The following is a 16,593-nucleotide window of genomic DNA, read 5'->3' on the forward strand; positions in this document are numbered from 1 at the left end:
ATTTACTGTAAGCATTTAGCTGATTCTGCAACTGAATTATTATAATTTTTGAATGAAAAAAAACCAGCCCATTTCAAACACGCGTTATAACAAAGTAACAATAAATCAACTTGGTAATAAATGCAAGAACTTGGTAAAACGTCATATTAACATAAGATCTGCAGAAAGAAATACCTCAGCTGTGTCTCTTTCAGACTGCTCGAAGCGCGACTTCGGCTGACTTCCTTTGACACAGGCCCCGAGGACGCGCCCACTGCTCTGTATGGCTACGTACCTGCGCACGGAGAGCTCACACGACGAGAAGCAAAATATTCAGACGAAAAACATGGCGAGGTTAAGTGAGCATGGGATTCGCCTGAGTTCTGTAAGTATTTCAGATATTTGCTGTAGAGGATTCGCATTTGTTTCGACACTTTAGAAAACGTTCGCTACAGCGGCTCACAAAAAAGAGCAAGTGAAAGTTTAACTTGTTTTTTTAAATTCTTTTTTTCATTTCCAGATGAGTCCTTCCTTCCTGAACAGCAACTCCACAAGTCATACCTGGCCTTTCAGCGCTGTGGCAGAATTAATAGGTAGGCAATAAGAAATTTCAGGCATAATACAGAAACGCTGCACAGTCCCCTGCACCTGTTGCTGCAGCTTTTCGTGGTTTCTTTCGCACCGCTCTTCCGCTGTCGCGCACAAAGTTGGCGTGTTGAGCAGACATTTGTGTTGGTGCAAAAATGGACCGAACGGACTTCCTCTTTCACGAGTTTGCGCTCACACGCCTAAAGACGTGTGCTGGCAGCTGCAGACGCTGTGTTGTGGTAATAATCCCTTCGTAAAGTAAGGATAGAGGAGCTCGTTCCTTTAACGCTCTGCAGTTTGAAATCATAGTGCTGAGATATTAGTAACTGCTCAACTGCAGTGAGGTTTTCTGCAGTGTCGGTACTCTTACTTCTCGTGAGCATTAGCAGAATCAGTTTGGATTATTTTTGACAAAATACATATAAAACTTATTGGTAAATATGCAGCAGTAGCTTATTTGCGCCTTTATGTGACATAAATGGTTCGTGTCTGGGCTGTCAACATTGCCATTCCTCCACTCTGTGCGCTCTCATTGGTTCAGACGTGCTGACCGTCTGTTGGCTGCTGAGGCTTTTTTAAAAACCGGAACAGCGAAGGGAGTGCGCTGTAGAAATGCATTCGCACCACTGTCCCACGTGAAAGTACAGGCTAAACTTTAGAAACAACAAAGGGAGCCACGTGCTTCTTGGAATAAGCTCGCAGTGATTCGCAATAACCCTGCAGAAAGTCCCAAACTCCGTATGTTCGATGTTTGTTGATCATGGTGTGACGCAATTAGTGGCTGTGCCCCACATTGAAGTATAGATTACAGCACATAGCAGTAGCATCCAGAGATCAGCAGTGGAGTTGTAGATCTAATGATTTGTTCCTGCAGCATGAGTCTCCTCATCTATAATGTGCAGTATCACTTTGACTATGCCTGCAGGAAGTTCACGTTGTAAAGAAATATAAGGAAGGCATTAAAGAAACTAGCCATCCCATGTGCTTCTCTTGTTTTTCTTATTTCCAATTTTCTGTCTGTCGTCTTCTAGACAATGCCTCAGACCCCGGTGTGTCCGCTAAACAGTTCTGGATAGATGTAGTTCATGAAACGGATCACCTCTGTCTGTCTTTCATCGATAATGGCAGCGGCATGACCCCCAACAAACTGCACAAGATGCTCAGGTGAGACACGTGTGAAGTTCACACACAAGGAAAAAAAGAAACATAGAAAGACACAGTAGTGCTGCATACCGATTGTGTTCCTCTTTTCTGCATTTAACCCACAGACACACACGTGCAGTTTCCAACTGTGGCCTCACATGTGCCGCTTTGTGTCACATTCACACATTAGGCTAGTTTTGTCTTCTCAGCTTGCTTCTCAGTGTTCGATAATTAACACTTGCTCGCTTTTGTGTCCAGCTTTGGTTTTACAGAGAAGGGCTCGGGTAGGGCCAGTCAGCAGGCCATCGGGGTTTACGGGAACGGCTTTAAGTCGGGCTCCATGCGCTTGGGGCGTGACGCGCTCATCTTCACCAAGAACGGCGGCTGTCAGACTGTGGGGATGCTGTCGCAGACCTACCTGGAAAGCATTAAAGCCCAGGCTGTCATCGTCCCCATTGTCCCTTTCAACCAGCAAACCAATATCCTTCACAAAGGGACTGGGAAATATTAGGATACAATATTAGGTTTACTTTGTGAATTTGCTGATGCGTAGACGTTCTACATCAGTATGACTTCCTGATTTTTTTAGTGTGAGAACTGATGAGATCATTTGAATGGCACAGGGTGTGTGGGTGGGGGCGGTGGGCAAGGGGTGACATGAATTAAAATAGGCAGGCCAAGTTTAAGGCAGATAACAGGAAACAAATATATTATGTATATGTGTTTATTACCATACATGCTCCCTTATGTTCTGACCTTAATTCGGTGTTACAGTTATTAGTTGTGACCGAGGATTCACAGGCCAGTCTGACGGCCGTCCTCGACCACTCGATCGTCAAATCCCTGGAGCAGATACATTCACATTTTGACTCAATTCCCTCCAAAAAAGGCACCAAGATATTAATCTGGAACATCCGCAGGTCAGAATCACATGTTCGTGTTACATTAAAGTTGAAACATGATAAGATAAGAGTGTTCCACACGACAAACATCTCCCTTCCACCACTAGCAGTTTGACGAAGCCAAATGTGTGAAATCTGTAATCTTGTTAGATAACTGTCATGATGTCAGTCATTTTGTCGAACTCTGTACAACAAAGCAGATTAGCGCAGACCTTATTACACTGTTTCTTTAGTGTCAGTCAAGTCAAAACATCTCGGTTAGAGTTTCCAAGTTGGCGTGTTGTGACCATTGGTTGAAAATACCACATGACACTGAGGAGTGTGCAAGCACAGTCAGTATCAGAGGGAGGCAAGTGGGTACAAAAACACATATGTAGTATTTGTATAAGCATGGTTCTAGGCAAATCTATGCAAAGTGACCCACATTCAAATGGAGAACAGAGAACCTCCTAAATTGAAGTTTTGAATTTTCTCTTTTCCTTCTTCAACTAAATTTCTTAGAGAGAAATGGTCGACTGAAGTCAGGTTCTTGTAAAGTGGTAAAAAGAACCAGGTCAGGTTTCTCATACCTCCTATTTCACTTCCTCTTCATGCTGGAGAGAGAGATGATCACCACAATGAGTATAACCATCCAGCATTTCAAGTATTGCCCTGTGATTCAAATCCTAGTAATTAGACACAGGAGGTAAAGCCATACAGTGACTTTGTGTTGCAAATCGTTCCCAATTAATGAAATGTCTTGCAAAGCCATCTGCGGAGCTTTCTAGACAGCCATTACAGCGTGTGCAGTGAAACACAATTACATGTTCTAACAGCTGCTTTCTTTCGTGCTATCCCGAAGAGCTAAAGACGGTAAGATGGAGCTCGACTTTGAGACCGATCCGAATGACATTCGTTTGCCTGAGATTCAGATCGAAGAGTTGAAGAAGGGGCTGAAGAATAGCGGGTCCTTGAGAACTGAGCAGAACATCCCAGACATGCATTACAGTCTCAGGGTGAGTGGGTAAAAAAACACTTTACCATCTGTTATTATGTTAGAGCCTCTGTGGTCCATAATATTAATATTTGTCAGGGCTTGGGGACCTGTTCAGGAGGATTTTAGTGTTAAAGGTTGTGATCAGGGTTAGAGAAAAATTCAGGGTGTAGTGGTTGTGGTTTACGTGTGGGTTTAGCCATACAAGTGCTGTGTGTGTTGGGGGCTGGGTGTAAGAGTGTCTTCCACTTTTTGGCAGACACTGAGTACCTCCACACTACTGTAGACAAACTGTCAACCTTGTGGTTTTGTAGTAACACTGCCCCAGTTTCATTAAAAAAATGTTTTTTTTGCAGGTTTTAAATGATAATTCGCAAATTCTAAGAATTTACTTTTTGGTTGTAAATCATCTTTTTTTCATGTTTCAAGATTAAAAAATAAACCCGCTGGTGAAAAATGTGCGTTCACGAGTGGATTTCAACCGACAAAAGAGTATTTCATATTTAGAGTTTTCAGTTTTAAGCCTCGCTTATTTTCTTTCTTTTTTTTCCACCTTGTCCGTTTTATTTGCTTTGCATGTTTATCACAGGCCTACCTCAGTATCCTGTATCTGAAGCCGAAAACACAGATCATACTGAGGGGGAAGAAGATTCAGGCCAAACTGGTAGCGAAGAGGCTGATACACATTGAGCATGACGTCTACAAACCCCACTTCAGTGTATCCTTACGCTATGTGTGTGTGTAACAGCCAAATTCAAGTGTAAACAGGAAGTGGGATTCGTGTGACTGTTGGAGATGAAGCATCTGTGTTACTTTACTGGGGTCTGGTAAAAAAGTTTAAAAAAACACACACACACACACACACACTTTTGGTGCTTAACAGATGTTCATGAAGGGAAAATCCAAACAAGCTTCACAGTGCCAGTTCATGCGGTCTCACATCTAGTTATTATTTTTTTTTTAATCTTTTCATGTCTTCTAGAGAACTGAGATTTTGAAACTGGGGTTTTGTGTTATCGTGCCAGGGATCGGTTCAGCGCTCACAAAACCGAATTTTTAATCTGAACTTTATCTGTTTGCCTATCTAATATATGAATGCATGCAACAAACCAGACCTCAGGGGTAGGATAAGAGTTATGAAAATTCTGAATTATACTCTACTATAATTAATAATAAGGTCATTAATAATAATTGCATGAACAATGTTACATTTTTTCCATGTTTTTCTGTTAAAACAATTACATTAGTAACATCCCTTTAATTATATGAAAATTGCATCATTATTCTAAACTTTGTCAGTTTTCTTAACTGGTTTTTGTCAGAAAGACAAAGTGAAGGTGACCTTTGGACTTAACCCAAAAAACAAGGATCACTATGGGATTATGATGTACCACAAGAATCGTCTCATTAAGGCGTATGAGAAAGTGGGCTGCCAGCTAAAGGTAAAGTAAAATAATGTTGTGTGTTACAAATACTGTGAGGCTACCCTGGGTACCTGCCTCTGCTTAATAAATGTCACTCTTAAATTTCCTTCAGACTTCGGGCCTAAGAGCGGGCATTGGCGTCATCGGCGTCATTGAGTGCAATTTTCTGAAACCTGCTCATAACAAGCAAGACTTTGAGTACACCAAAGAGTACAGGTAACAAACAGTAATAAATCAGATAGTTGCTTTTTTTGTTTGATTGTTTTGTTTGTGAATATGAGCTGTTGAGTTGGAATAAATAGTTTCATCCTGTATGCACAAAGTTAAGAGCGAAGGCGGTAATTTGATCATGTAATCTTCAGTTAATTTCTTTTTCTGTCATTGTCTTATTTTAAACACATTTACAGTTGTTTCCTCTTTTTACTCCCAAGACTGACCCTCGGAGCTTTGGGCCTAAAACTCAACGACTACTGGAAGGAGGTGACAGAGAAGAAGGCCAGAGAGCGAGAGTTTCAGGCTCTAGACAAAAATGAGAAGGAGGTCCAGGAGGATGTCGATGAGTAAGTGTTAACTGTTTTGTTTTTTTTACACAGATGAAGTCAGGGCCAGATTTTGAAAAACAGTGAGGTCAGACAGTGGAAATAGTTGCTGTTAAATTTGCTGCATTATTAGAATGTTAATACTTTATTGTAAGTTATGTGTGATGCTTTCATATTACAAATTATAAACAAATAATACATTGCATAAACATTATATGTTGAGGCTCTGAATACAGGTTTACAGTATGAAAGCTGATAATTAAGCTATGGTTATTTGTCATTTTACCAAGCTATAAATATATAGGAAAAAATGCTTGTTTATAACACTGTTACAAGCTGACATTATTGTAGACTAATAATAATTTCTAAAGTTGTCATTACAAAGTTTTATAGGCCTATTAATGTGGAGTCTGTTGGCTAACTAAGGTGTTTTATACTCAGTGATGTTGCCATTATGAGGGGTGAGGCCTCAGTGTTCTCTTGCATGTCCGTCATTGCTTTGTATCATCAGGTGGTATTCATTGTTGCTGTTCTCACACAAAGGCTGCTGCAGCTGTACAGAGATCAATTGAAGTGGTCATTATGCAATAGGCTGGCTGTGCCCTTGGGCCATTTCTAACATACAGCATAAGCCTTTTTTTAAAATTCAGCTTTAAATTTTATTTCTAGTTCTAAAAAACAAAACTGCGTGGTGTTGTAGTGGTTAACCCTGTCGCCCAATGACAAGAAAGTTCCTGGTTTGAACCCTGTGTGGAGTTTTCATGTTCCTCATGTGCTCGTGTGAGTGCCCTCTGGCTACTTCCTCCGACAAACCAAAGATAGCATGTTAGGCTAACTGGTGACTTGAAACAGGCCATGGACGTGAGACGTGAAGGCTTGAAGTGTATGGAATAACGTACTGTATGGTGTGTTTTGACTTGTAGTCTAGAGCACTTGGAGTGGTCGGTAAGACTAGAAAAGCCAGTCCATCACTGGTAAAACGAGTATAGACCCAGACCTGATATAGCTGTAGTGCAAACAGTGAACACTCATCCAGTTCATCTGGCTCTAAATACGTGCCGAGTATTAAGTGCAGTTCAAACAGAAAGTCTAAATGTAGAACTCAGAAAGGTAGGAAAGGTAAATAAAGGTTGGGTGACAAGTATAAATAAGTAGGGTGGAGCAGACAGCTAGAGGAATAAAAAAGTAACGGATGCCAAAAAGCTAGACACATGGTAAATAGTACTATCAAAGGAGGAAATAATAAAAAAAACCTCAATAAACCCTTACACTGCGTTCAGTGGCGCCCAATATTATTAGTGCACTGCTTTTCTATACAGGTGGTTTACAAACATGTCACTGCTGATAATCTAACACTCCTCACTCACCCATCAAATAAGATCAGTGTACTTCAAAGCCCCTCTGTTCCACATCGCCGCACACTGTTTTGAGGAAACGTGCTGTTCAACTCGGAAGGGTTTCCCACAGTTTTCAGGTTTTTTCATGACCAAAATGTGGAGTGTTAATAACATATCCTCATTCCAAAGTTCAGTTCAGCCGCAGGCCAGTGCATGTTAGAACTTGGCTATTTATCAAAGTCATAATATCATATCTATATTAAACCAGAGGAGTGAGACTCAGGCTCTGGGGTAAAATTACAGAGACAAGGAACATAAAAATATCATCTATATGATCCGTTAAGCCAAAAGTTTATTTATAGATAGATAGATAGATAGATAGATAGATAGATAGATAGATAGATAGATAGATAGATAGATAGATAGATAGATAGATAGATAGATAGATAGATAGATAGATAGATAGATAGATAGATAGATAGATAGATCTTGAAGAGATCTGTTGTGTGCACAAGTCTAGACTTACTGAGATAAAAATAGTTAAGTATATCTTTATTGCCAACTTTATCTTACTGACAGCTGTTGTATTTACAGGGGTCCCATGTGGTTACAGTGTGAAGAGTGTCTCAAGTGGCGAAGCATCCCTGACGGCTTTTACAGAATTGCTCCTGAGAGCTGGACCTGCAGCCAGAACCCAAATTCACGTTACAGGTGGGTATTTCATATTATTTCTCGTGATTTTAACTGCACCACTGACTTGAGTAAGAAGCACAATTACATAATGAATGCAAAAGCTGAATGATGTTCAACAACACTGTTTTCAGGAGCAACATTACACTGCTGGAAAACCTAATTATTTGTGTCAGGCAGCATTTATCAGTCTATTCTTCTTTCGGCTGCTCCATTGCTGGGCCGCCACAGCAGCATCAGCTTCCACATAACCCTAACTCCTAACATCCTCCTCTGTCACGCTAACACATATATATATATATATATATATATATATATATATATATATATATATATATATATATATATATATATATATATATATATATATATACACATATATACATATATATATATGTTTGTTTGCTCTCAATTTTGACAGCCCTATTAAAGATTAATATCAGTCTGTACATGTTCCAGATAGCTTTTCTTCAAATTCTTTAATTCTCACTCGCTTTTGCAACTTTGTATTTTTGTGTTACTCGCAGCAACAACTCCACCTCATTATTAGTCTATTTAAAAAACTCGGTAAAGCCGGAAAGTAAATAAACGGCAGACAGAAATGAGGCGGGCCAATCGTCTCGCATTTCACGCATGCACATGCGGCCGTTTTCGGTCATTTCAATGTGGACACACAACTCTCTGAAAACGATAGTGTGGACGCGGAAAACGCTGTTTTGAAATTTATCCAGGCTAATGTGGACGTAGACTAACTTTGTCTCTCCAAGCTGCTCATCTTGAGCTGATATATTCATTTCTAATTTGGCCCATTCTGATCATTTACAATGCTCGCTCTAGATGCTATTCTTCTGTCTCGAATCACCTCTGGCATTTGTTTTCAGTCACTCCACCCTGGCTGCACTCTCTTCTTCCCCTCGCTTGTGTGTGTTCGCCTTTCCACTTGTCTCCCTCTCATTCACACACATTTTGTCGCTTCTGCTGGCTTTCATTCCCCCTCCCTCAGAGCATACCTCCACCATTCCAGGCTCGCTTCCACCTGCTCTCACTGCACATCACAATGCCACCTGTGAACACCATTCCAGAGACAAAATTGATAGCTGAACCTCAGCTCTTCCTCTGATATACTCGTCATTTTGTCAAGTGAAGCTAATCAGCTACCAGGTAACTTAACAAGCATGTTCTAATCTTGCTAAAATTAAGACTTCAAATTTTAGTATTATCTTAATGAAGTCAGAGCACAGAGTGGAGACACTGAATTTTAGCAGGCAGGCAGACCTATATTTTTTCTCTTGAGCTATTCTGTCTACTAGAGGTCAAGATATTTTAGCCTCTTCAGCATCAGTAGTCACCATTTCCTTTTTTTTAGTCTGTCTTTAATCGTTTAACTCTGCATGGTCATATTTTAGCGTTAATTGATCGAGCACGAGCCCTTTCTGAGCCCTGCGTGTCCTTTGCATTCATTTTCTCCCTTGTTTACTTTTTATTTCACTGCTTTTCTTAAAAAAGACAGATATTTCTAATGGCTTGTATGATGCAAAACGTCATTTTCAATTTTCGCCAAAGCCACTGCTGACTGAATTGAAAGTAAGCACAAGTCTCTTTGTCTTTACAGAAGCTGCTCGTCACCAGAGGAAACAGAAGAACACGAGGAGCTGTTAACACCGAGCTATCAGAAAAGCCACAAGAAACTGTAAATTCCCATTTCTTTACCCCTCTGAAACTTTGACTGTATGTGAAAATTCGTACATGGACGGATATATCGCACTGCAGCTCTTTCTGCATGCCTGCTTGCTCTTGTGGGTTCACATGCCGTTTTGTGGTTTCATGCACTTATTTCCGGCGGTTGTCCATGTGACTCTAAGCGTGTCTGAGAAAAGTTTACTTATGGTATCCTCTAACTGATAAGAATCAATTAGCTCTTTAAAATATGGTTCTATGTTGCTCATCAGTACACAAAACGCTTTAGGTCTGTTATTTAGACACTTAAGCAGAAGTCAGCAGAAAGGGTAACATCTAATTTGCTTAAATTTGGCAACTTTTGACAGAAATCTGTTAAATACAAATGTACTAAGATAAACCACAAGGTTATAAACCGCTCACTGACAGCAGTTAGTGAGTGATGCACAGACTAAAGTGACTGTGGTCTGCCCATAGACTGTATGTAAAAGATGGATGTGACTTGAACCTGAAATCTTCCTAATGGATGACAGGGGCGACTACTTATGTAACAAAAAGAAACCTGATGGTCTGTGACAAAAACAACCCTACTGCTTAGTTCCTTAATGAATTTAGTAAACACTTTCCCGATGACTTGCTTGTTGCAGCATAATTTTTGTTTTATAACTAAATAACTGAGAAATATTCTGTTGAACTTACACCAAGAAACTCTGATTGTTTTACAGCCCTGGGTATTTGTGTGGCATTTACTTATAGCATTACTCTGGAAAGTTAACATGGTTTTTTTTCGGTGCACGGTTACTCAAACTTCCTCCCACAGTCCAAAGATATTCTTTGCTAAGTTGATTCTAAATTGGCTGTAGGTGTGAATGGTTGTTCGGGTCTCTGCGTTAGCCCTGCAGACTGACAACCAGTCGAGGGTATACCCCAGCGTTACCAGATACTGATGGTTTCCAGCCCAAAGCCTATTTAAAACCACCACTATGCACACAAAGCTGCCCAAGATATTGTTTTACGTTTAGTTTTAATCACCGTTGCACGGCATCGTATTCAGAAAATCCAGTGCCCGCAGGAGTCACACAAAAACAATCCTTAAATCAACAAATAACAGCGAAGTCTTACAGACAACTTGATTCATCATGTCTGATTAGGGCTCAGATTTACTAAGCAGAATAACTTGTGTGCGCAATCCCCGAATAGCCTTCATAGGTTCAGTTAGTTAGTTAGCTCCAGCAGAGACAATTATATTTACTGACGATAAACCAGAGCATAACGTGATTATCCGTGTTTTTATCTTGCAGAGAGTACTCCAGAGGCACAAAGCGAAAATCATTAGAGGTATGTAAATTTGTTTTTTTCTTATCTTTGTTGTGTTTTTCTCACCAACAGTAAAGGTCCCGTACTGTATCTCACAGGTGCGTTCTGCTGTTTTCATTGCAGGTGTCTGAGGTAGAGGAACAAGTGTCTAAACATCAAATAGTCTTACGGAGTTCATCTAAGCCCACCAAAGTGGAAAACGCAGATGAACTCACAGATCTAAATGACACTTTCGCGAATGACGATGCGGAGTCACAGTCGGACACGGACACGCAAACGCAGGAGGAGGCCGCTGGAAGAGACACGGTCACTAAAAAGAAGAATGAAATTGCAAAAGGAGCGTCGCCCAAGGAAAATGAGATAAGTGACAAGAGGCTTCAGGATGAAGAGAGCGACAAAACGGAAAACGCAGACATGGAGACAGAAGAGGAGGAGCACTTAGAAACTTTAAGGTGGGGAAAGATTGAATAAAATAAAAAAGAGAATCTAATTCCAGTCTAATCCAAGTGTATTGATGCAAACTTGTGCTTTAGATAATGGTTGGATATAGTGTAGTAGTTAATTTATATATATATATATATATATATATAAAACACCCAGCACGCCCCTGCGGGCGGTTTATCCTTCAAGCTCGGGTCCTCTACCAGAGGCCTGGGAGCTTGAGGGTCCTGCGCAGTATCTTAGCTGTTCCCAGGACTGCGCTCTTCTGGACAGAGATCTCCGATGTTGTTCCCGGGATCTGCTGGAGCCACTCGCCTATCTTGGGAGTCACCGCACCTAGTGCTCCGATTACCACGGGGACCACCGTTACCTTCACCCTCCACATCCTCTCGAGCTCTTCTCTGAGCCCTTGGTATTTCTCCAGCTTCTCGTGTTCCTTCTTCCTGATATTGCTGTCATTCGGAACCGCTACATCGATCACTACGGCCGTCTTCTTCTGTTTGTCTACCACCACTATGTCCGGTTGGTTAGCCACCACCATTTTGTCCGTCTGTATCTGGAAGTCCCACAGGATCTTAGCTCGGTCATTCTCCACCACCCTTGGGGGCATCTCCCATTTTGACCTCGGGACTTCCAGGTTATACTCGGCACAGATGTTCCTGTACACTATGCCGGCCACTTGGTTATGGCGTTCCATGTATGCCTTGCCTGCTAGCATCTTGCACCCTGCTGTTATGTGCTGGATTGTCTCTGGGGCATCTTTACACAGCCTGCACCTGGGGTCTTGCCTGGTGTGATAGACCCCAGCCTCTATGGATCTTGTGCTCAGAGCTTGTTCTTGTGCTGCCATGATTAGTGCCTCTGTGCTGTCTTTCAGTCCAGCTTTGTCCAGCCACTGGTAGGATTTCTGGATATCAGCCACCTCCTCTATCTGCCGGTGGTACATACCGTGCAGGGCTCTGTCCTTCCATGATGGTTCCTCGTCTCCCTCCTCTTTCTTGGGTTTCTGCTGCCTGAGGTATTCACTGAGCACTCGGTCAGTTGGGGCCATCTTCCCAATGTATTCTTGGATGTTCGTTGTCTCATCCTGGACTGTGGTGCTGACACTCACCAGTCCCCGGCCCCCTTCCTTCCGCTTAGCGTACAGCCTCAGGGTGCTGGACTTGGGGTGAAACCCTCCATGCATGGTAAGGAGCTTTCTTGTCTTTATGTCAGTGGCTTCTATCTCCTCCTTTGGCCAGCCTATTACCCCAGCAGGGTACCTGATCACGGGCAGGGCGTACGTGTTGATGGCCCGGATCCGGATATATATATATATATATATATATATATATATATATATATATATATGTGTGTGTGTGTGTGTGTGTGTGTGTGTGTGTGTGTGTGTGTGTGTGTGTGTATAGATAGATATATCAGTGTTTAATACCTTGTATTAACCGATTAACCCTCCTTTTTTGTAACCCCAAAAGGATGTCAGATTCAATATTGTGCGTTGTTAAAAAGAAGCGGTACCTTTGGAAGCTTCACCAGTCCGATTCAGCAGTTACGGATAAGGAGTTGCATTCTGGGAAACAAAGTGATATAGTCAAGACATTATCCCCAGAAAAAAACAAAAAGGACGCCAGCAGCCGGGTAGAGAACTCAGACACAAACCCACCGCAAACCCACACCGGCAACACGTGGCAGCACTCACTCCCCTCCACACAGACTGTGAAAGTGCCCCCGCTGAGCCGAACAGAAGGGCAGCAGAGCAGGGTGCTGCCCACGGAAGGGCTTAACCGGGAGGCTAAAATGCAGAGGCTGGTTGGGTTGGAGAAAGAGGCTGAGAAGCTCCGCAGCCTTCTAGGTCTGGAAATCACAAAGACAACTCAAGGAACGATGACAAATGATGACTGCGACGAAAAAAGTCCAACGCAGACGCTGGAGAAACCATCGGGACGCAAAGAGGTCGGCTGTCAGACGGACATGGCTGAGGTCAGAAACCATTTAGAACCATTTTTGCCTTTTTAGTTTATTTAAATGTTGGTTAGACTAAAGTTTAATGTAGTCACATTTATCCTATCATGATTTTCTTTTGATTCTCATCATTCCTTCTTGTAATGAGCCTCTTTTGATATTTACTTTAGTAGTTATTAAACACTTGAAGGACATGTAATAATAATTCTTTCTGGTTAAAGTGGCCTGTATACATTGATTTAAAGCATATATTTTCAACAATATAGAGTTTCTAGGTGATATCTTTTCACACCCCACTGCTTTATTTAATCATTAGCAGTTATTAAACTCTGGCTCTCTCTCTTCCATAGTTTCCTTTTGTCCCGTCTCTCTCTCTCGTCTCCCTTTTCTTTCCTCTCACTACCATCCGGTCACAGCGGATAGCTTCCTGAGCCTGATTCTGCAGGAGCTTTCTTCCTGTTAAAGGGGAGTTTTGCCCTTGGCACTGTCGCCAAGCCCTTGCTCATAGAGCATCGTATGATGACGTCATTTTTTCTGATGTTGTAGGGTCTTTTTACCTTACAATATTAAGCACCTTGAAGTGACTTCTTTGTGATTGGAGCTTTAAATTAAAAAAAAGTGAAATTTGATTTGACTTGCAGAGCTGAATTTAGCTACTAAAATATATTAATCTAAGGTAATCCCAAGTATAAGGTTTGATCATCTTAATAAGTAGTTGAGTGTTTTGTAATCATACGAACAAATCAAGCACAAAATAGTGAATTATTAAGAAGAATGATAAATACTGCAGTGTAATGTGATTTATTTTAAACCTGTTAAATCTGATTTAAATGAAATCTAAATGAAAACTTTGATTATCTCCTGCTGTCTATCAGTGCTCTACTTCATCCTCTGGCCTGATTCAGGCTGCAGAACTTCACGGGTTAAAAGCTGTGAGTGAGTCCAACAACCAGCCTGAACTGAGCAGAGCCAGGAAGGAAAAGACTGACAGCCAGACGAGAACAAGACTCAGTGACACTGAGGCCCGTGAAGACAACAGGTGAGTGCGTTATACAGACATCCACATGCAGCTGTGTAGACAGGGATCCCAAGCTATATATTGATATTGTTCTAATTTGAATGCCTAATGCTTAATTTATATTTATCTTCATCTGCACAAAGTACGTGTAGATAAATCGATCGAGTATCAGTCAAGACTGTGATTTATTTCACATCAACTTGATAGGTTTTAACAGGTTTTAACAAAGTGATAAAGGAACACCTCGTAAACATCTCACTTGTAGCCTTTTACACCTATTCATACACGATACAAAAGCTCAGTTCTCCCAGAAAAATTTTTCTTGGAACAAGAAGTGAAATGTGAGCTGTTTGGGTTTCTTGCTGTAGTGACAAATCTGTTGTACGCTCAGGTCTGTGCAAGAGAATCTGCATGACATCCGCCACAACGTGGTAGTGCTTCTCACGGCACTCCTGCCCCAGCTGGACCTGGCCGGCATCAGCCTGGACACCAATGATGTAGACAACATCCTGCAGCAGATCATAGAGGTCAACTCCCTGAAGCTATGATCAGCAGTCCAGCAGAAGTCAATTATTATTCGTTGTGTTACACATACTTACACAGTTGTGTTTGGATCAATTAAACTATTTGTTACTTCAGTATACAATATGCATACGTTAATAATTCTCTTTCTGTTGATTTGGAGAGTAATGTCATTCCCATGTTTTTCATATTCCTGGTGCTGCATGTGGATTACGTGTATAATAATGAAGATTATAAAACCTGGTAATATTTGTGTTCCGTGTGGTAATCAGTTTGCAGTGTAAAAATAAAAGACATGTATCGAATTACTTTACCTCAGTGTCTTTCAATTTACAAAATTACAGTTCAGGTGTATAAAAAAATTGCCCTGCACTGATTACAAGCTGCGAGTGCCAAGAGTTCTTGTTAAGCAAGAGGCTGGGAAAAAGAGACAGGAGAAATGCTAAGTACTAGTTTGCAAATCGTTTTTATAAAGAGAGTTAAGAGGAATAAAAGTTGTAACTTAAATTCTTGTAGCTAACCGTCAGGGTCAAGTCACCAAGTCTGACTACTCGTACTTGTGAAGCTGTCTTGTACATATGGCAAACGGTTGTCACATCATTTTGAATACTTGTGCAGTATAATCTTTAAGAAACATGAGCATGTTGGTCATGATGTCAGTTAGAAAATATGAGGGTTTTTTTGTCTCAGTTCATCCATTAATTTTTTTAACTGTTGCTTTTCATTGTTCTGCTGCTTTTGTTGTTCTTTTTTAATTAGCTATTTAAGATGCTGTACACACTCGGTTGCTGTTTTCTAAACAGGATTTGTTATGTTTGCATTAAAATATTGAAACCAGTTATTGCTCACTGCATCTCTGTTTTTAAGCTACTCATGGGTCCAATAGTGGGATTTACAGTTTTTTCTGAATGCTTAAACCCTAACTGACGAGGAGGGGGGAGAGGAAGATGAGGAGGGGGGAGAGGAAGGGTAGGAAGAGTAAGAAATAGAATTGCCGATGACATCAGAGCTACAATAGTGGACCATGTAATCAACCGAGCCGCTACACTGTAGCAAGCACCATAAGGACATCTTGAAATGAGAATCGGTTAGTACAGTCACTTCGCACAAAGATTTGTAGCACTGCCATATGCCAATGAGAAACACACCAATACCATTGATGTAAAAATACTGAAATTGTTACTTTACAGAATTGCTAGATGACCAGATGCTGGGGGCAGAGGAAGCATGTTCACTGCAGACCAAGTAACCCATATAGTCATTATGGCGATTGCAAATAATCCTATACTTGGAAATAAACACTTGTGTTTGTTTTGATGTGTGTGAATAAACACCAGTACTTGAAGTTTGGATCCCTCTATGCTTATGGATCCATGACTGAAGTATGAGCTCAAACTGACATAGCCTACCTTGTGCACAGAGAAAGCAAAAGTCAGATGTGTTTTGTATTCATACCATCAGTGTGCAGTTTGCACATTGTGTGCTTAGTAGATGATGGCTTGTGTGTACTGTTTGATACGGAAACACCATTTTTACGAAGGTGTGAAGAGTTAATCTAGCTGTGTTTGCTTTTGCAAGAGAACTACAATGTTTTGATTATTGGGTGACAGGTTTTCTTATTTGTGTGAAGAGTTTTGCAAAATTAGCCAATAGTTACAAAAAATGTGCTTACAGTTTTTCCTGATTGCTTAAGCACATTTTTTGTAACTATTGGCTAATTTATTGGCAATTGGCAATTCTGTAAAGTAACAATTTCAGTATTTTTACATCAATGGTATTGGTGTGTTTCTCATTGGCATATGGCAGTGCTACAAATCTTTGTGCGAAGTGACTGTACTAACCGATTCTCATTTCAAGATGTCCTTATGGTACTTGCTACAGTGTAGCGGCTCGAGTTAGGCTGGACCCGTTGGCCAGCTTCCCTCAGGGTCATTCCACGGTTGATGACATGGTCCACTATTGTAGCTCTGATGTCATCAGCAATTCTATTTCTTACTCTTCCTACCCTTCCTCTCCCCCCTCCTCGTCTTCCTCTTGCTCCTCCTTGTCCTTGTCGTCCTCTTCATCCTACTTCTTCACCTCCA

General features: G+C 41.1%; 1 protein-coding gene across 2 annotated transcripts; it reads left to right on the forward strand.

Moving 5' to 3' along the window:
- The first annotated feature begins 262 nt into the window (after window positions 1–262).
- LOC146638950 (MORC family CW-type zinc finger protein 3) lies at window positions 263–15,291 on the forward strand. Of its 2 annotated transcripts, XM_085362933.1 has the most exons (17): window positions 263–364; window positions 500–572; window positions 1,599–1,731; window positions 1,969–2,189; window positions 2,483–2,630; window positions 3,454–3,607; window positions 4,175–4,303; window positions 4,908–5,027; window positions 5,122–5,225; window positions 5,441–5,569; window positions 7,480–7,596; window positions 9,188–9,265; window positions 10,554–10,590; window positions 10,693–11,021; window positions 12,483–12,987; window positions 13,845–14,008; window positions 14,379–15,291. In XM_085362933.1, the coding sequence occupies exons 1-17, from the start codon at window positions 263–265 to the stop codon at window positions 14,533–14,535; spliced, it is 2,700 nt and encodes an 899-aa protein (XP_085219059.1). In that variant the 3' UTR covers window positions 14,536–15,291. The 2 variants fall into 2 exon arrangements, with proteins under 2 accessions (XP_085219059.1, XP_085219069.1); XM_085362943.1 differs by lacking the exons at window positions 13,845–14,008; window positions 14,379–15,291 and adding an exon at window positions 13,320–13,564 and having other exon boundaries at window positions 283–364.
- Window positions 15,292–16,593: the final 1,302 nt, after the last annotated feature.

Source organism: Diplotaxodon limnothrissa, linkage group LG2 (genome assembly GCF_057381915.1).
Source record: "Diplotaxodon limnothrissa isolate DT_005_m linkage group LG2, D_limnothrissa_male_GT1.1, whole genome shotgun sequence".
NCBI lineage: Eukaryota > Metazoa > Chordata > Actinopteri > Cichliformes > Cichlidae > Diplotaxodon > Diplotaxodon limnothrissa.